Source organism: Anguilla anguilla, chromosome 3, assembly GCF_013347855.1.
Source record: "Anguilla anguilla isolate fAngAng1 chromosome 3, fAngAng1.pri, whole genome shotgun sequence".
Classification (NCBI taxonomy): Eukaryota; Metazoa; Chordata; class Actinopteri; order Anguilliformes; family Anguillidae; genus Anguilla; species Anguilla anguilla.
The window spans coordinates 58,906,353-58,926,716 of record NC_049203.1 but is presented as its reverse complement, the minus strand read 5'-3'; the positions used below and the strand labels follow the sequence as shown (position 1 = coordinate 58,926,716).

Below are 20,364 nucleotides of genomic sequence, written 5' to 3'. Positions count from 1 at the left end.
ACACAGCTAATTATTGGCATATTTGTAATCCCTTCCCTGAGAAAGTTCTGAACAAAGTAACTGTTGAGTTACTACTATGTTACTATTCATATTTGTATCATGTTATAGAAAACCAAACAGGAAATACATGCACTGCTAACCTGAAACCATGTCCATACAGTGTTAGCCATACCTCCATTATCCAAAGGTATTTCATTTCTAGTTTGTTTGATAAGCTGTTATTGAAGTAATTATAACATTAATAACATGCTAGTGTTATTACTCATGTAAAACATACCAAACTCCCTAAAAAGGATAAATCTTAAGAATAATATACTTTCTTAAATTGTTCAAACATACAGTACCACCACTTAGGCTGTCAGCACGAGGAAGCCGTTTACTCCCCCAATTAAGTGGCTGAAATATTTAGTTCCTGTTTCTATAAACTGTACCAATTTCACAGGGGAAAAAAGGGGGAATAGTCAAAGGGGGAATATCCACGTCAAAGGTTATCCATCATAAAACACAAGTGAAAAACTGTTTCACAATTCATAACTCAATATTTTATTTCTCGTCACAAGCCAAAACACAGATTATAAATAATGCATAAAACCATTCTTTAAGAACCAAATATTATCGTTTAAGTCAAGCAGGAAGGTAAGTCGCCCTTACTCCCTTAAACAGCATTAAATTAAACTCTTCTCCGTCCTCTTCCTCCTCAGTGCCCACATCATTGAGAAACTCCTGCTGGCAGTTCAGGATCTCCATGTCATCCTCCAGAAAGCCGGTCAGGTCCTCCAATGCAGCGCTCTTCTCTGTCTTCTTCGTGCATTCCTCTTCCAGTGCCTCCCCTTCACTCTCTTCTTTCATCTCTCCCTCAGTGGCGCTCCCTCTTCTGTCCTCCTTTGTCACGCTCCCTTCCCTTTTCACCTCCGGCAGTATTTTGTTCTTCCTCTCCTCTCCACTCCCTTCCTTTTCCACATCTCTCTTGACCCCATCATCCTTTTCCTTTATCTTTCCGGCTTTCCTGTCCTCTCCTGTACTTTCCGAGCCCCTCTCTCCCTCTCCCCCCTCCTGACCTCTGGGAGCAGTGATACCTGGGATGGTCTGCTCTCTGACTTTGAGCTGGGGCTTTTCCACTTGCAGCGCTGGTGCATGGGAAAAATGGGGTAAATAACTCATTCATTACCTGCGTGCTGTAAAGCAGGCGTGGCAGCCTACAGTCCTGAAGGACCACAGTGTCTGCCAGTTTTTGGGGTGGCCCAACCCTTAACTAATTAATTGAAGTCACCGGTTGGCTAAAAGAGTGTGCGCACCTCGTTTCCAAGGCCCGCCTTTGCTACTGATGGAGTGATAAGAAAGGAAACAGAGGGAAGAGAGAAACAGTAGCTCTATAGTACTTCAGTTTGACATAGCTACATCAGAGAAGCGCTTTAAGGCAGTTATTCCCAACCTCGGTCCTGAGGCCCCCCTGTTTATGCTGGTGCAATAAGCATGGTCTCCAAATGACCAACACCAAATCCTCCTGTAGTGGGCAGTGTAACTACTTTATTGCCTTCAGGATAAAATCTCATCAGAACAACACAGGCTTAATACCATCATATTTTTTCCTCCCTTATGTATAATGCATGCACCATTAAAAAATATGATTTTGATTGCACAGTGTCTTCTAGCAATGTTTTCCCCGATGAACCCTGTTTTGATGTTAGATAGTCATTAATAAGCTCTGACCTTGTTTGTCTGTGGTTTTCTTGTCCTTCGGCTTGGTGAATGAAGGAGTGAGCACTTTCTTCTCCGCTCGCTCTCCTCCTGCTCCCAGCTCGGCCTCCCCTGCTGACTCTGTGAACGAATACAGGATCAACCCAAAGTGAGAGCTCAACTCCCACTGATGGGCATGAATTATACATGCGCTTGTCACTCCAGTCAAGCCAAAATGAGGAAGATGGAATCTAGCATTGGTTAAAACTCGATGAAATTTGCAACAGATGGAGAATGCACTGCAAAAACCAAAAAATAAGCAGGTCTGAACAAACATTTTAGTCTTAAATTTATACATAAAATCTCACTTCTGTAACTATATTGCAAATTTATGACAGAAATATTGCCAATTAGGTGAGAGTTTTACTCATTTCGATTTGCCAATGTAGTAAGAAAATTTCACTTGCCAAGCAAACAATATAAAATTTTGTACTGGAGAGAAAGGAAAATACTTTTTCATCTTATTACAAAAAGTTTTTTGCAGTGTGTACTCTGAGCAACCAACTGAGCAACCAACTGCATTCAAGAAGCCGTCCTATCGGAAAGACACCATCAGCCAGCATCTAGGTATTCCATGTCCATGAATTCATAGGTCACCTGTTTCCTCACTTGAGAAATGAGAATTATTTTGCACACTGTTTTACTTCAGTAAGGATGAGCAATGGAGTCAGTTAGGCTAAGATCAACTGCAGGCACACTATGGATATTTACTAATCTTACTCCTGAGAAGTTCTGACCTGGTTTGCTGGCAGCTTTCTTCTCTTTTGGTCCAGGGAACAGTGTATTCGCTGCTTTCTTTTTCTCCTCCTCCTTTCCCTTCTCCTTTTTCCCAAGCTCTGCAGATGCCCAAAGAAATGGGATTACCACACTGTTTGCTCCACTGTGATCGATTATATCACTTACATCACACTCTAAATAAAAAGAACCCATAATGTTCACAATCCAGAAAACATGTTTCCAAGACTTTGCAAGTGCAAAGTGCGACTTGCTTAACACAAACATTTTTACATCAGCGGAAATAAGGAGCTTGATAAGGTCTAATTATGTTTGCTACTTCCAGTTTCCTACCTGCTTGGCTGACTAGACAGTCCGCAACCCTGAGGTATGTATCAATAATGCATTAAGCTACTGCATGTAAAATAAGGTACCTTTATTACTGTTCAGCTTTGGTCCATTTCGGCCATTCTGTTTCTGGCAGTTCGAAGGAAGTTTGGCCGCTGCAGGTGTAACAGCAGGTCACACAGTGAGCTCAACTCACATATCCACCGTTTTTCACTGTCCACTCACAGTCTTTACACTACTCATCTCAAATACTTTTTCGTAGCACAGTAAATCACTGAGGCACATGCATATAAAAGCATATACGCCATTTCAGTGTCGTGCGTGTCACATACAAAAATTGTAGCACGTGCTAAATATATCAATTTAAAGCTAACCATTTGGATGCCGTCAAAAGAGCTTAGGAAATGTAGGTTTTCTAGCTTAAACCCACCCTTCTTTTTAGCTTCTGGCTTTGCTCCTTTCTTGCATCTTTTCTTAGATGTGCCAGCAAAATCCTCCTGAAACACACATGGGTACATACATATAGCCACCCACACACAGGGATGCACATGCACACAGGCAGGCATGTACACACATACACACACAGGGATGCACATACACACAGGCAGGCATGTACACACATCCACACACAGGGATGCACATGCACATACACACAGGCAGGCATGTACACACATCCACACACTCAACACTGTGGATTAGTCACAATTACTGTACAGTAAATGTTGCATAACTGTTTTGCATTCATTATTTATGAACTAAAATATGGAGGATGTTTTACCTCATCACAAGAGTACCCCTCGCTGCTTTCTGTCGGAACAAAGGCAAAACTTCAGAAGGGATACTGGTAGATTTTGAATAATAGAACAGAAAAAGCATAGTGAAACACACTGTACATCGTGGTTCATAAATTATTTACTCTTAGTATTAGGTTTGCATACTTTCTGTCCAAATAGTAATTTATCTGTAAACGTCATTTTATAAATGCAATCAATGCTTTAAAAAAACATTTTTTACACACTACTAAATGCAAATTTTCAGCAGTAAAACTGAACAAATAAAATAAATGGATATGCATGTTTCTCTTATACAGCACTAGGCTTTAGGATTTTTTAAATTCATCTTTGTTCAAAATGGGTAAAAGTTGCTACAGTATGATCGCAATACCCAGACTTGCAGAAAAATCAGGTCTCTAGAAATATGAAACTGAAGAAACCGCCATGTTAACCTGCAATCTGTGGGAGGTGGAACTGTACAAGAACACAAACTGGATTATTCAGCATGTCAGTACTGTCACGAGCACAAGGCGCTGAACTACCAGTCTATCTGTTTTGTAACTGGGAATGGAGGATTATTGCAGGAGTAGACAGTTTCACGGAAAAATATAATGACATGCTGCCAATGAGGAAACATCAAATGAGTATATTTAGCTCACTCGCAGGTACGTTTTATTTTCTGTGGCTTCACCTCGCTTGGTTAACGAATGATCTATGTGCATTGCTTCAGTCAGTACAGCAGTGCTGGAGAATAAAGTGCGGAAAGAGGCCTCCTCCCAGCCTACCCAGAGGCACATTCCCCACTCGTCGTTCCATCGGAGCAGCTTCCATCTTCGTGATAGCGGAGAAGCCTCTGGGACTGTAACGCTGTGATCACTCTAACCAGTCTCTTCCTGTAGTTTGCTCAACATAGTCTCCCGATGGGGACATGCTGCCCAGACTGTCTCTGTGTAAACTAAACAAAGTCCCCTAGTGCTGCACTCACCACCCAACACTCCTCCAGAACTTTCAGTCAAACAGCTATTTTCTTTGAGAGTTTTCAACACATTGGACAGAAAGATTTACTACCTTCACCACTGTGAGAAGTAATACTTATATTTAATGTACTCGGCTTTCATTTTCAATTTTGTCATGGTGACATCTGTCACTGGGGAACTACACTGAGTCTCATTCGAGCATACGATTCATTTTTAAATAAAAGCTTGCAAGGCATTAACCATTAATAACAGCTTTACAAATGAATGTTATTTGTCATGCAAAAGGGTAGTCCTGCAGAGTGTAATGCACAGAAACCAGTTTGAGAAGCCACCCAGTCATAGCGGCAACAAAGTAGGAAAACACTGCACCTAGCAAATAGCAGAACTCACAAAATCAAACCCAATTAATCACTGAAAAATGTGTGAATGTCTAGTTGTGCTGGCGAGGAAAGGCTTACCTACTGTGGCAAACACCATGTGTGTGTGCGAGTGTGTATGTATGTGTGTGTGTGTGTGTGTGTGTGTTTGTATACACGAGAGTGTGTGTGTTGGTGATTGAGGCCTAAATGCAGTGGCACAGAGGTGCAAGCATGTGAGCATGAATATGTTAGTGTTACCTGTGCTGTTGTCCCCCACAGAGATTCTGCTGTCCTGGTACCGGCTCAAAAACCCAAACTTTGCCAGTCTCCGCTGCAGGACAGAGGCAGGACAAACGCATGAACTCACTCACAGCGCCGACTCTGGAGCAAGACTTCCCACACGGTCCCCATCACTGACCATCAGTTAGCGCTCAACAAAGACTCACACAGGCCCACTGAATCTGAGAATCCTCCCACCAAACCTCTCCATTACCCTCTCAGAAACGGTCAAATGGCAGCTGGAAATCAGCCGACGTCTCTTGAAAAAGTAGCTTTGATTTTGTCGTGTGGAGTGTTTTCTTGCGACTGGAAAAAAACTGAAGCAATAAGTGGGCGTAAACGTATTGACACTCAAAACTAGCGTGTAATTAATCAAAGAAATGGGAAGAGAAAAGCTCTGTGCAAAGCTTCCGCATGAACGGGCAGACCTGTTGGCAAGAGTGAAGAATATTTCTGTATTAGCTGAATGCAACTCTGTGGTTTTGTGGGAAATGTTTAGCATATGGCTGAAATGGCACTTTCCATTGATATGCTGCAACTGAAGACTGACTGGTAGAGTTCAGCCGGTCCAGAGGGAAAAATAATCCTATTGCAGCTTCACAGAAATGGGATGACTGCTGAGGATTTTGCAATTTTTCACAGCAGTGGGAACTGACAGAGAGGGAAGGGGGATGCGAGTTATCTAAATGTTTAATTGGTTTAACGTATGTACAACAATGAAAGATGGTAGAGGATTTAAATAGCGTGAATGAAAAAGCAGAAAATGAAAAATATAATTGCCTTGACTACGTTGAATATTCATTACAATTTACGCTGGAGCTTGTGAAAGTGTGAAGATTGCCAAAAAAAAAAGAAGTCTGCTAAGTGGTGTGAGGAGGGCCTGATGCTTTCTGTCACCAGGCTAAACACAACCTACATAGCACGTAATGTTCTCCCCATGTCTCTGTGTCACATTAATACGGAGCACAACAACATTCAGGGAATGCCGTGCTGTTCTGGACGGCAAGGATACAATAGCTAGTAGAACTGCTCTCTCTGGTGGCGGGACGTGAGCATGCCACGGGCGACACCGGCATGTGACACAGTGTAATCTACTACACTGTTTCAGTACGCGTGTACTACTTCACCAAGAACAGCCATAGCTTGGTAAATGGTAAATGGACTGCATTTATATAGCGCTTTTATCCGAAGCGCTTTACAATTGATGCCTCTCATTCGCCAGAGCAGTTAGGGGTTAGGTGTCTTGCTCAAGGACACTTCGACATGCCCAGGGCGGGGTTTGAACCGGCAACCCTCCGACTGCCAGACAATCGGTCTTACCTCCTGAGCTATGTCGCCCCTTGGCTTGGCCTTCTGGCCGGCAGGTCCAGCTTTTTGCACTAGTGCACAGTGCAGTGACCTGTCCCGCAGACTCATGTCCTAATTGGAAGTGTCGTAATTGGGCAACGCCTTGCCCAGAAAGGCAGGATTTCATTCGGCACGGTATCCCCTGCTTCAGAAAGAATCTTCTGTGCCACCTGCACTTTGCCAAATTTATATAAACAACGTAATGCTATAAGGTCAATGTGTAAGGTCATATGACTGAATTCTACCTACAATATGATGACATAGAGTTCAATGTTCAAACAAAAATAGTCATAATATAAAAATACTTTTTTATTTGACTGAAATAACCAAATTAAGGTGTTTTAAATGATTTTATGGCAGATCAAAAACATCACGGAAAAAATATTAAAATCACCTATGTGCTGTGCAACTATTACATGACAATATTACTATCAGTGCTTTTACAGATCACTTAAGTTCTTCCAAGGAGAACATTTACAATTTCTTCATGTTAGGTACATGTGAAAATTTCAAACCCCAATGGTTCACTTAGGTTTTCACTAATTTGCCATTTACAAAGGCATTGATCACAAAGTGACAGATGCAGAAATAAACTGTAGAAAACAACAAAAAATCCTTTATGGGACCAACAGGACTCCCATGTAGACATCTTGTTTCAGCCCAGAGGCCCTGCTTCATTCAGAGTAGTGCAGTTTTTACCTTTAGAGGAAGTTTCTCTGCCTGTCTGCTCATGTTCAGCGATACGCTGAACATCTTCTTGTAGCTCTGCTGCCTGACCATCTGTTAAGCAACAACAGAAACCAAAGTCAGACAGAAACCACAGTCCGTCAGAGCAGACGACAGGCCCGGCTGAGGAGTGGGTCTCCAGGTCTGTGAGGAAGGCAAGAGCCGTGACACACCGGACCCGACGCCATGCTGGAACTTCCACAGAATTTATCAGCAGATAAGAGCTTGTAAAATAAAAATAAACCACACAGCTATACGTTACAAGAGAATTGCTGCTGCACTGCTGTCCCATTATTTTTACTCGCTGTTGTGACTGCAGAGTTCCTACTTAGTTCCCAGGAAACAGTGTGTCTATGGAAGGGCCGCAGATTTGTCTGTGAGTAACGGACAGGCGACGGGCTAAGACACAACCCGAGGAGGCAATCTACCCGACTGCCGCTGTCGCCGTGACGACTACCTCCGACTGCGCTGACAATGACCCTCACGTCAGATTGATTAGTCCCGCAGTCCCCCGACCCTACGGCGGGCGGGCGGGCTCTAATGGCAGAGCGGTCTGAGGGACAGAGCCGCGGCGTTTCGCGGCTGATCAAAGGGACTCACGCTCGACGCGGCCTCCTCGGAGAGAGCGTGGAAGGCCTTCACCCTGCAGGCAGACACCCACGCGCGGGTGGCCGGCTCTCCAAAGTACGTCACGTGGTACTTGGACTGCGGAGCAAAAAGAAAGCTGTGGTTTTGCCGCCCGTCTGTACCTCGAACAGGAAACTATTTTGATCTAAGAAGGTTATCATTCCGTTTCTGACAAAAACATTCATTCGCACAATATTGAATTTTTTGGGCTGTGATTTGTTTCATTATCAGATGACACCGCTCATGGAGAGAGGGCCAGGTCAATAAGGCAATATACACAATCACAAGATTGCCGCCTTTGGGTAACTGGTGACAAAAACAGGTGGACAACTGACAATTTGAGGCTGGAGTATTGGGTACTTATTGGAAATCCTTTCACTCTGAGGCATTGCTTCCTGAGCTTACAGGGGATTTCTCCGTCTTGTTCTTGAAAAGGAAGGATGACTTGGCGTCTGGGTCAGACTCAATCATCGCTGGCCACCTGTGCACACAACAGACAAAAACAGTGGCTTACAATCACGAGCAGGCTCCAGGAATACCTGATAAGAGGTCAACATGACCGCTTCCCAAGAGTTCACAAGGACGATTTCTCCTCTGACACGATGAAACAGTTGGGAATAACATAAGAGTTTAAAAAAAAGTGTTAAAGTACCAGTATTCAGTATTGATATATCAATCTCTATCCGAATCTATTAAAAAAAGAAAAAAGGAACAGACATATTTAGCAGCACTTACACATAAATTCCTAAATACGTTTTCTGCTTGAGGCCTCCCAGGAAAGGTATCTGTTTATGAATTATAAATAACTCGTAAGTTTATTACCTTGCTTTGACCAAACATAGCTGCACAGCAACTCTGAATGCTGTCCTTAGAAAAACAGGGACATTGATTCTTATTTTGGAAATTTATCAGCAACTTTTACCAAGAACCTCAAAACCAAACATATTAGTATACATCGCCACTGGCACCCAAAAATGTGTATCAGAGCAACCGTAGACCACAATAGAACACTTCATCCAGGGCATCAAGAACAGTCTTCAGCTGTCCAGCAAAACAGGATTCATTATGGAGAAAATGCAGGCATAAATATATGTATCTTTTTGTACATAACCACTCTGTGTCCCATTCTCCATCTGAACTGTAGCTGAGCTCATGTATTCCCTGACACTACAAGCTGCACAACCTCCTACGGGAAAGTTTGTGGCAAACAGGAGAACAGGTGCATCTATCCCTGTCAGGACCTGGTAACCTGTGCTGCTGATCGGCTGTGTGGTGCTCGTGCAGCTGTAACTTGAGGATCCCTGGTGGACTGAAGTCAAAGATGGTTACTGATATAGCCACTAGAACTAGCGATTACCAGGCTGTAGTGTTCAGCCTGTCCTGTGTCACTCTGGAGGGAACAAAAATTCTATTTTTGGCTACAATGAAGCAGCCCTTAAAACAACAGAGCTTCTCGCTCTAACTGCTTGAAAATGTGCACTGCTGCCCTAAAGTGATGACTGTGCATTTTTTATACTACTACATGGGTAAAAGGCAGCAATCAGTGTCTTGGACAAAGTGCCTGACCTTGCTTCTTATAAAGTGGAAAAGACCACCAAATTAGGTAGCAGGAAAAGGAGACTCATTCCAATCGCTCATTTTTATCTGTCCTCATCTCCTCGGCCCGCCGTCTTAAAGGACATTCCAGTTCCTGCAGTGCTATTGGTATGCTGATATTTTTGTTTCCCATATTGTTCAGTTTGTTTGTTACTCCATAGGAAACGCAACCTTCAATGCTCAATGTTAACCCCTGTCCTTTCAAAACAATCAGTACAGAACAATCCATTGGTGCAAGCTCGCTGGCAGGAGATACAGCTGTGCAGCACGTCATTGGTAAATAACGTTGTTTCAACTGCACACTTTACTGAGCAAGGACATTCTATTTGCCTAGTCCTCATATCCAGTTAAATAAAGGTTAAATAAATAAAATAAAATCTCATCCTTGAAGCTCTTCCTCATGTCCTCCGTTGGGTGGAGGTAAGGAGCGAGGAAAGGACTTGAGAGATGCAAGGAGTGAAAATAAGCTATTGGAATGAGCCCAGGGTTGCTCATAAAAAGAACAAAACATAGGCGTTGAGTCAAAAAAGTTGAGCCTGACCTCTAGTGGTAAAAAGCAGTAACAAACTAGGCCAGGCAACGGTTTATTTATAACGTGGGCTGTGTCCAAATTAGCCTCCTAACTACTGAGGTATGTACTGTCTACTAAGCATACTGTGTACTGTTTAGTGCATACCAGTTTGCAATAGGCAGTATACAAAAATACCCTCAATACTATTTTCTAACCGTACAGTGGAAGTGTTCCACACTTGGGCGGCCATGATCACGTGTCGTTGTTGTTGAAGGAAAACTTCAGCAAAACTGCATCTTGTTTTTAAAGCGAAGCTGTGCATCATATTTATGAGCCCAAAACAGTCGTTCACTTTCAGAAAAGTATGCCTCTGAAAATATCCAGCAAAACCCCGGACATAAGTGCACCATTCTGGGATTTTAAGTACACTACATTCAGAGAGAATTTTGCCTACTTACTAACTTACTCTCCTCCACTGTACTACAACCATACTCAATAGTATGCAAGCGCTCTGATTCAGACACGACCATGGTATTGTATTGACTTGGGGTTTGGAGGACTGAAATACAAACTAAAAAATAAAAATCCCATGGATCTCACACATGGCATAAATGCATGCGTGCTCTATGCTGGGTGTGTGGTCTCTTACCAGGGGAAGCCGGGTTGCTGAGCCCACACCATGGATCCAGGGACCAGGCTGCTGTGGACCAGGTCCTCCTCACTGCCGCTCCAGTTCTCCTCCGGGCAGTCGCAGCTGCTGTGCTGGGGGTCTGTGCCACAGAAGGGACAAGCACGCCTCAGATATAAAGCCACGGGGTGGGTGAAGGTTGACCACTTATTTCATGGGAAACCATCTTCACTGCTGTCTACAACCTTGGGTGAAAATGAATTGAATAACATATGCTTAAAGTGGCAGAGCTTGTTTTAAATGTTAATGCATGTTAATTGAAAGGAATGGTTACTGTCTAATTTTTAATTTTACAAACCCGTCGATAGCCAATCTCAACCAACAGCTTCATTTGAAAGTGACTGATTGTGTGAGAGTGCAGGTGCCAGAACCTCTAAAATAATTAAGGCCATTAAAGCAATGGTGGGCAGCCACTAGAGGCCATTTGCACCACAAGATTCATTTCAACAGGGAGCTCACGTACCTCCCCTCAGCCTAAAGAACCACTCTCAGAGGAGTACGGTCATAATATCGAGAGTTTGAACACTGCGGATTTGACTGGGTCAAGGGTCAACGTGTGAACGTGCGCAGAGTACCGGTGTTCTGGGAGCAGGCCCAGTCTGCCGGCAGAACTGAAAGGTCCTCGTGCCACTTCAGCTTCCTCCACTTCTTACAGCTGTTTCTGCTGCACTGGGCCCACAAGTCATCTAAATGCGCACGCACACGTTACATTAGTATTCGCTGGCTTAGCAAGCCGCCTCCGCCCAGGACTGCTGTACTTCTGCACTTTCACAACGCGCACATGTTCAACATACTTACACAGCTACATCATTACTGGAGTAAAAATCTATTTACCCAACAGCAGTGTCCGATTCCACACACGCAGACATGTTAAAATCAATGCCAGCAAACACTTTGAATCATATATTATATATCAGGGGAGTCAGATGAATATAGTTTTTACACCTTTCCATGTTTACGGTCACATATTTTACTGCACTGAAAATGAAATACCGACAATAACTCCGGTGACCTACCTATAACCTCTCAGGAGATTACTCTTCTTTTAGACTCCATTTACATGGCTGGTTCCATGAGCATCATCATGAAACCAACCATGAGCATTATGAGCATCAAGAAGTGAAGGCAAGGCGCTAATGCATAGGTCTCAACAAGCTCTCACACACAGAGCTTCCTGTTGTGTTATTATGCCAGCTGAAAAACACAGCACTTTGGGAGCGATACATCTGTAATGCAGTTAAATCATCACGTTCAAACACCTCATCAGAATGAAGTCGCAACCAGAAGATGGCGTCTTTTTGCGGACATGTCGGCTCACACTCACATTCATCTCCATTGCAGTTGCTTTTTTTGGGCTCCTGCTCACACTCTTCAGTTTGCTCGCCACTGGTCTTCTCCACACTCTTTTCCTGTAGTTTTCTTTTCTTTCCCTGACCAGTGCCCCGACTGCTCCTGCCGGATTGGCTCGATTCAAGCTCTCCCTCCCAGTTTCCACCAATGGCACTGCTGGGGAACAAATATTCCACCGATACCTTACAACTGTCACAATAGGGCAGTCAAATGCTAAAAATGCAATCCCTGTAACGAAAGGACGAACTGGGAGTTAGGCACCAATTAGGAGTCAGGCACGCTCACACAAATACTCCCAGGGCAGTAATATACCAGTGGCGGCAAGGAATGTGACTGCAAAAACAGGCCCCTAAAATCAGACATGTTGGTGCTAGGATGGCAATGACTGCAGAATCTTAAAGAGATACCAGGGACCTAACCCTAGCAGTATAAGATTTAAGATCAAATCATGGATTTAATGGAAAATTCCATTAGGCAGAACATTTACAGTTTTTCTCCACATAGTGTCAGCAAGTTCCTGATTTGAAGAACGTATGCTTCATCACCACCCTTTACACCAAGTTCGGAAATCCGAGTGCAATGCGGCATTTGTGTACATTACGTGAATTACACCACAAAGATGAATAATTTTTTCAATTTTAAAGACAGTAGTGGGGTTCCCATCCAACTGTTTTTATGCAAAATTTGAATTTGCTCATAAGTAAACGTGACTGGGAACGCCTGGAATTCGAAAAGATGCCAAAATATCACACAAAAAGAGGACGCAATAGAGGGGATTTTTGGAATAAATTATGATGTGCCGGCGACCTAAGTCACATGCTTCCGCTCCAGAAAGCCCAAAAAATGGCAGCATGTGTTTGGCTGGCACTCTTCTGATTACGCAATCTAGTTTGCCCTCATCAGAATATTCACAGTACTTGAAGGAAACACACTGTTTCGCATTTTCTTTAGCCAACTTTTGGAACTCCGCTTAACATTTGCAGAGCATTTGGCTGGAAACTTAACTAGCGATTCTTTTATTTCCCATTCATGCGTAGCTCTAGAATTTCTGAAAGCTGGAGAAAGAAATACATTATGGGATATTGTAGTTTCAGCAAGCCTAACAAGAAGATGCAGCGCAAACCTGTCTTCTTCATTTTGGCTTGAATAATTCTGATATGTTCAAATGTAAGATTTTTTGTTATCAGCAGAGACGTGCGGACGGCCTGTTCACAATCAAAAACTGAATGTCTTTCCAGCAAATGGCAAACATCTCATCAGTTTTTTTTTTCCGTAAAGCAACTCCTGCTGCCCAACTTTAATGTAATAGTGGAAAAAATCATTTTCATGGTTGACACTATAATTATGGAGTATTATCAGAATGGACTTGTGGGTGTTCTTTTGACAGATTTTCGGATACGATTTTTGCTCGGCTTGCAGCAGCTTGAGGTGTTTTTGTTAAATAATTGCATCGTGACGTCTGATGCGAAATAGCCATTCCATTTACCTAGCTCTTCACTTCAGTGCTTTTTTATCAGAATATTACGTTGGCTTGGCAGCCATCAAATTATGAATGGCTACACAAGACTTGCTACTAGATAAATCTGATTCTGCACCCCCTTGAGTGAGTGAAACTTCTGAAGTGAAGATATTTTGAGGGGCATTTTCTGTAACTCAAACTCACGGCCAAGTTTGAGTCAGGTCCCAAGGATCTCCAATGGACAGAGACCAACAATTATCAGCGAACAGAAACACTAATTGCCTCTGAATATTACTGTGCTGACAGACAGGTAATGATAGGGTAAGTGGGAAGAGCAGCACACATGGGACTCAATTGTTTCAGTTGGCTTACTATCCAATATGAGTGTCCAAGAGATAATAATACATTAAATAACATTATATCTGACATTATGAATTAACCAAAGATGAAAACAAGTGTGATTTTAAATTATCCTTAAGGGAGAGAGTAATTTTTCTTACCTTTCACAGCTTTTGCCAATACTGGCCTGCAACAACTCCACTTCACTCAGCACTGCCCTGGCATCCTCTAAACACACAGACACGCTTTAACATTTAGTCATTTAAATAACTACTACACAGGTCAACTGAGGCTTCATGGTGTTGACAGAACCCAAAATAAATCTAGCTAAAAGGAATCATGTCAAAGGCATAAAAGAGAAAGGGCAATGAAACACATCCCTTGGTAATTTGGAGAATTTTCCTAAAGATAAGTGCACTGGACTGTTTTATAAAAATGGCACACATGAAACTTAAAAGGTTTTGACACTTTCTGCAGTTTTTCTCCTTTAACACTATTCACATCTTTACTGTTTACCACTGGTTTAGTGATATCATTGGTTAATAAACACTTAACAACTAAAGGTCTGAGGTAAACTACTGTTAATCTTTACTAACTTACATTTCTTATTTGGCCATCAGGTACGAACAAACGATAGTATTTTATGTAGTACTTTGACCAAATATAGCGTTATTATGATAAAACTGATCGCCTACATGAATCCCTTTTTTTAGCAAGTCTAATATTTGGATAACTTGTTTTTCTCTGTTTAGCAATAATCTTTAAATATATCTCCCTGTAACTTTGTAATCTGAACCCGAGAGGGCAGTGAGAGACAGACAGTAAGGATGTGCCACCTTACCCAGACAGTGTTCCAGTGAGGAGTCCAGCACACTTTCGAAGATCTCATTGTACTGGCTGTCAGACAGCAGGGAGCTGATGGGCTGGGGGTCCTACTCAGAGACAAAGTCACACAGAGAGGACAAAGGTTGACCAGTGTTGTTGCATTTGACGTTATTTCTGCATTTCTAAGCAGTGATCCACACTTTACATGCATGTTTCAAATTTTTGACGTAGTCTTTCTCTGTCACTTATTTTCAAATGTACTAAGCATATGGTGGTAAAACAAAACGCGACAATTACTATTTACAGTGCATAAGTATATCATTTAAAAAAAAATGTAACTACACTGCAACTTACCACCACAATTTCTAGTATTATTAAACTGAACAACTGCTATAAGACTGGTACCTCTAGACTAACACCGATTTGTCCTGGGAACAAATTCCCTTGCCACAGGACTGCCAGCAATGACAGAAGTGGAGGAGGCGGATAACGATGTGTGCTTCAGCTGCCTGGGGGGCACAATTGCTCGCTCCAGTTTTCATCAAGAGCAAAACCAATTGGCCCTGAGATTACTGGGGAAAAGACAGCCCGTCTCGTCTGTGAAAAGTGGGGCTTCCGCATTATATGTATGCATGTCTCTGTCATAACTCCATTCTGCAGAACAAGTGAACTGTGCAACACAGCGACCACTGCAGCCCAAATCGCCCAGTTATAATGATTCTCCCCGAACGCTGCCCTATCTTACATGCCTCTTTGCATATTCGACTCCACACTTATTTGTCCTAATTCCCATTCTCATAGAGAACTCGACTGGGGTTACTCCCAGGAATATGCCCTGTGGTTTCCTACCATTCGCCTGGTTTTCATCTAAACCTCCAAATCACATCTTGCCATTAATTTTGTTACCTGGCTCTTGATGACACTTTGCACCCTGGCCTTCCCTAGCCCTGTCGTAGCTCCCTGGCTGGCTTTCTGCTTGGACTCCACACTGTTCCCTCTCCGCTTCTCCTTATCTCCTCCTTCTGCTCTCATACTCTTGCTCTTGTTTTTCTTAATCCCTTCCTCCTCCTGCACTTCTACCCCCAAATCCTTCTTCTTGGTTTTGCTTTTCTTCCCCACTGATGTTGAGCTTTGGGCTCCTCCTGACAGCATGGGTTTCTTTTCCTCCAGCAAGTTCCCTGTGTCGGCCTCCTGCTCCCTACATTCAGCCACGCCCCCTCCATCTCCCTGCACGACCCCTGACTCTGCATCTTCTGCTTCCAGATTCTCATCTGGCGCAACACACCCTATGGTTCTCTTTCTTTTAGCTTTGGTAAACTTTCCACCTTTCACCTCTTTTGCAGACAGATTTTTCTTCTCTGATTTTAAGATCTTTGTTTGTTTTGGCTCTACACTTGTGCTTCTATTACCCTTGCCTATCTCTGATTTTTCACTGCATTCCAAAACCTCTCCCGTTTCAAACTCTTTTTTTCCTGAGGCATGAAAAGATTCTCTTTCTCCCTCTGGACCTTCTTTCTCTTCCCTTTCTTTTGTTTTTTTGATCATTTCCTCTTTTTGGATCTGGTTCTTCCTCTCGCCTTCATTCTGCCCACCTCGAGCAACTGGGGAGGCAAACCTGGGCTTTTCCTTTAGACCTAAGATGTAACACACATGCATTCTCAGAGGAAATGTACAATAGGACGTGTTAAATTATACATATTTTGCAGCAAAGCTGTGCACTGTATCTGGAACACCAAGTGGTGTTGGGCTAAAAATCCAACCTGAACAAATAACTTTCTTGCGCAAAGTAGCAAGAACAGTTTCATTAGCAAGCAAAAAGCCTTCAAGCAGTCAGTGTATTGGGCAAATGTATCATATTTGATTTATTCTGGATCTGAATTCGGCCTATATGTTTTCATGGGCTACCTGGTCCAATGACAATCAAACCTTATTTTCCAATGACCTCTCTGATGCTACATTGAAAAAAAAATGTTTCATGTACAAACCAAAAATTTTCACTTCAATTTGTTGCACCTTTACTTTTTAGGTTTTCACAATTGGAAAATATTAGGTTCACTTGAACTTTAAATGAGAAACCCTAAAAAACAGGTGAACCAGACTAACGCAATTTTTTTCTATTTATCCAACGAACCATTTTTTAGTGTATGGTAACTTGCAGACCGAAAGTATTTTCTGTAACTTTAATTTAAGTGACAGGTTAACGCTACCATGCTCTGACACACCCACAAGCATTGGCGTAAGAACCGGGCGGGACGGGTAGGACGTGTCCCCCCAATGTTCAAACGAAAACCTACGCCACTGCTCCCAAGTTTAACTGTATTCATTCCCATTTGAACTTCTCTTTCCTTCAACCTTATTCCGTCCACATATGAATTCACATTCTGTTCGAATTCCGAATTAGCGAATTTATGCTAGTGATTACTTACAGCAGTGACTTTACAGGCATGATAACTTTGCCAACTTTGCAAACGTCGTATATGAGATAGCGCAGTTAGCAAGTTATCACAAAAACATTTGTATTCAAAAGAGGCTGGTTAGACACAATTTCCCGCAGGTGTTACAACCGTTTGAAACAATATTTAACCGTCTGATTTTTAGTATCTAATCTAGCGAAAATTAACATTGCTAGGCTAACGTTAGGCTAAATAAATCCACTTTCGAAGGCATTCTTTGAGACATAACTAACGAACGTTAACTAGCTAATATACCTACCTACATTTCTTGTAGTTCAGACTTTAGTAGCTATGTATTACACATACCAATCAAACTGTTGCTGCAAATATGCATACTTATTTCAAAAAGTGTATTTAAATAAACATATTTACCCCGTGTTGTATCCATAATCTTGGATGAGTGTTGCAACGTTCTCGCGTCTCCTCAGGATTAGCTAGATTGCGTTGAGTTCTAATCTCGAGACCGCTGATTGTGAAGACGTTTCCCGCGCTCTTGTCTCAGATTGCCGTTGAGAAGATCACTGGCTCGTGCACAACAGAAGGCGGTCTCAGGTGAAGAAAAAAAAACCAAAACAAAACAACAACAAAAAAAAAAACACCCATAACCTCAGTACTTGTCTGGTAACCCTCCAAATGCAAATACTACCAGTATCAATTTAGCCTTAATTTGTTTATTTAGGCTAAAGAAGGAGGGGTGATACAGGAAGAGGTGTACCATGAAATGCTGGGCCCTGTGCAAATACAGTCTCTGTGGGCCACCTTCCCCTTAGTCCAGGCCTCTTGAGACACCCACCCCACTTTTCCTCCCTGCCGGGTCCCTGGGTAGTCAATTCCACTATTCCCCCCCACTATGACTGAGTACAGGCTATTGAGGTTTTTGTGAAATAACTTTTCTTAAATAGCTGGCTATAGTATTACAGGAAATTTAAAAGGTCAACAGGATTTAGCTTTATACTGCATATATATCTGTGACAGCCTAATTATTCTGCTGTGCAGAATGTAAACTGCCTGCAAACAGCAGAAAATCAGTTCATTCATTTGAAAGATTTGTGAATTACTCATCACAATTTCCCATTATATTTTTATTTTTCCTTGCGCACCCAAGCCATCTTGATGGTATATCCAGACTAGCCCACCGCAGGGCTTGGTGCTTGGTCATTTCTTCCTCTGTTTTTACAGCTATAACTTGGCCCAGTCAAATCATTGCTATCCTCAACTCTATAATACTCAACGCTTTTACTCATTTTTCTCCTCAGACAAGTTCAGCCCATACCTTTGCACACCTAACGGACATTGTAGCCTGAATGTCCATCCATCACTTGAAGCTCACCCTGGGTGAGACAGAAGTCTTGTTGCTCCTGGCAAAGTTTTCCCAGTGGATTGATGCCTCAATTACTACTGATAGCTCCCCAGTGTCTCCCTCCTGCTCAGCTAAGAAACTTGGTGTGACCCTGGATGACCAGCTAAGCTTCTTAAAACACACTGCAATGACCCTGCAGGTTCTCTGTTCAAACATCAGAACAATCTGCCCCTCCTCACCCAAGAGGCCACTTGGTTACTTGTTGAAGCCCTCCTAATTTCTTGCTTGGACAATTGCAAATGCATTGCTGGCCAGCTTTCTGTCCTGTGCCGTCAGGCTACTGAAACTGGTCCAGAATCCTGCTGCTTGCCTGGTCTTCAGGCCACTTTTGATCAACTTTTACCAGCTTCCAGTAGCTGCCTACATTCAATTAAAATGCCTGTAACTTACACTGGCATTCCAAACTGTAAATGACACAGTTCCTTCCTATCTTCAGACAATGGTTTCACCATATACATTAATGTCTAGTGTTAATTAAACTCTAACAGAGTACACAAGCGTTGAATTGGGACTTAAATGTACTCTGTACAAATTTCTTTAACACAGACGATTTTAGTGCATACATTAAAACCAGACAGGTTTCAGTCTCTTGTCATCTGGCTGCCCGATCTCTTAAGACATCCTCCCACTGCCCCTTGCATCCCTGATTCTTCTCTGCTCTTGTCTCCAGGCTGTGGAATGACCTTCCCCAATCAGGAAGCAGACACTGGTTGTTTTCTGCAAAAGTCTCAAATGTTGGTGTTAACTTACCATGTTGAAAGTGCTTGCACTGTTGTAAGTGGCTTTAGCTAATTGCTAAATTGTAATTAAAATTGATGAATATTACAATGTTTCAGGTTTCACATTCAGACCTATGTGCTGTTATCCAAAGAGCAAGACTGATTCATTTTTCTTCTAGAAAAAATGTATCTTATGAGTCACTGAACAATTTCACTCCACTGTTTCCTTCTGCTTACCCCTATTCCAGCACACAATATACCAAAAGCAAACCAACTACTTCTGCAACTACTACTATTACTACACATAACCAGTACAACAACAGTAAAAATAAAAATCATTATCACCATCATCATTGTGTTTGATATTCAATTATAATAACGTCATTTGTTTGTCAATTATGAAATAACTTAAGTATTGAAGAATGATCCAAGTACTATTATCTAACAATGTTTAGTTAAACTGTTGTTGATAAGTATTTGAATTATCACAAGTCACAATATAATTTTACTAAGCTAATACTCACAATCGGTTTAACAGCGTGCAAACCTACAGCTGCGCCTGGCGGCCCAAACACGATAGGAAAGAATGTAAAAACTACATATCCCACACATACAGTTGCAATCCGACACAGAGGAAAGAGGGGGGCGAGAAGGGGGGAGGGGCGGGAAACGAGTTGGAGTAAAATACCTTTTAATTTCGGGAATAACTACCCGTATATACCAAATTCATACACATTCGTATCCTATCCACATATTCTGAGATGCCTGTCTTGAAATGATAAGATAATCAACGAAAAAAACACATCACAACACCGAAGGTTGTTTACACGGGTAATAGGTGTCCAGGTCAGATTCCTGTTATCCAGTGAAAAAGTTAAATAAATGATTTATCTAGTGCGCATAACCGTGATGTAAATTTACTTAAATGCCTACGAACGCTTTTCATTCTAAAACAAGCTTTCGTTTTGCGGCATTTGCCTGTGTTAATGAAGGCTAGTTTTCTACCAACAGGCATCGAATCAGATACCTACTGAATTAGAAGGGGGGTTGTTGTCAACGCCAGCCTCTGCGTATATACCATTGGTTACAATCGAGAGGACGAGCCCCAGAGCCCTAAACTATTGGCTAGAATGGCTGTCTATCTGTCTTTTTAAGGCTCTACGACAGCATATAAAAC

At 42.3% G+C, this 20,364-nt stretch overlaps 1 protein-coding gene across 3 annotated transcripts; it reads right to left on the bottom strand.

Moving 5' to 3' along the window:
* Window positions 1-519: 519 nt before the first annotated feature.
* LOC118222254 (zinc finger CW-type PWWP domain protein 1-like) lies at window positions 520-19,754 on the bottom strand. 3 transcript variants are annotated; one of them, XM_035407684.1, is made up of 18 exons: window positions 19,032-19,754; window positions 17,481-17,629; window positions 15,562-16,289; window positions 14,672-14,762; window positions 13,992-14,058; window positions 12,007-12,188; window positions 11,258-11,368; window positions 10,644-10,764; window positions 8,293-8,368; window positions 7,861-7,965; window positions 7,234-7,314; window positions 5,167-5,239; window positions 3,578-3,606; window positions 3,230-3,296; window positions 2,886-2,954; window positions 2,475-2,573; window positions 1,711-1,818; window positions 520-1,127 (listed from the first exon to the last, which is right to left on the bottom strand). In XM_035407684.1, the coding sequence occupies exons 2-18, from the start codon at window positions 17,494-17,496 to the stop codon at window positions 625-627; spliced, it is 2,526 nt and encodes an 841-aa protein (XP_035263575.1). In that variant the 5' UTR covers window positions 17,497-17,629; window positions 19,032-19,754; the 3' UTR covers window positions 520-624. The 3 variants fall into 3 exon arrangements, with proteins under 3 accessions (XP_035263575.1, XP_035263576.1, XP_035263574.1); XM_035407685.1 differs by lacking the exon at window positions 19,032-19,754 and having other exon boundaries at window positions 12,007-12,185; window positions 17,481-17,698; XM_035407683.1 differs by lacking the exon at window positions 19,032-19,754 and having other exon boundaries at window positions 17,481-17,697.
* Window positions 19,755-20,364: the final 610 nt, after the last annotated feature.

Bases quoted from the DNA above. Each gene is read 5' to 3' on its own strand.
- LOC118222254 (XM_035407684.1), bottom strand. The intron at 14,059-14,671 runs GTAAGGTGGCAC...CTGTGTGTTTAG, and splicing joins CTCACTGGAACACTGTCTGG to AGGATGCCAGGGCAGTGCTG. The intron at 1,128-1,710 runs GTCAGAGCTTAT...CCCATGCACCAG, and splicing joins GAAAACCACAGACAAACAAG to CGCTGCAAGTGGAAAAGCCC.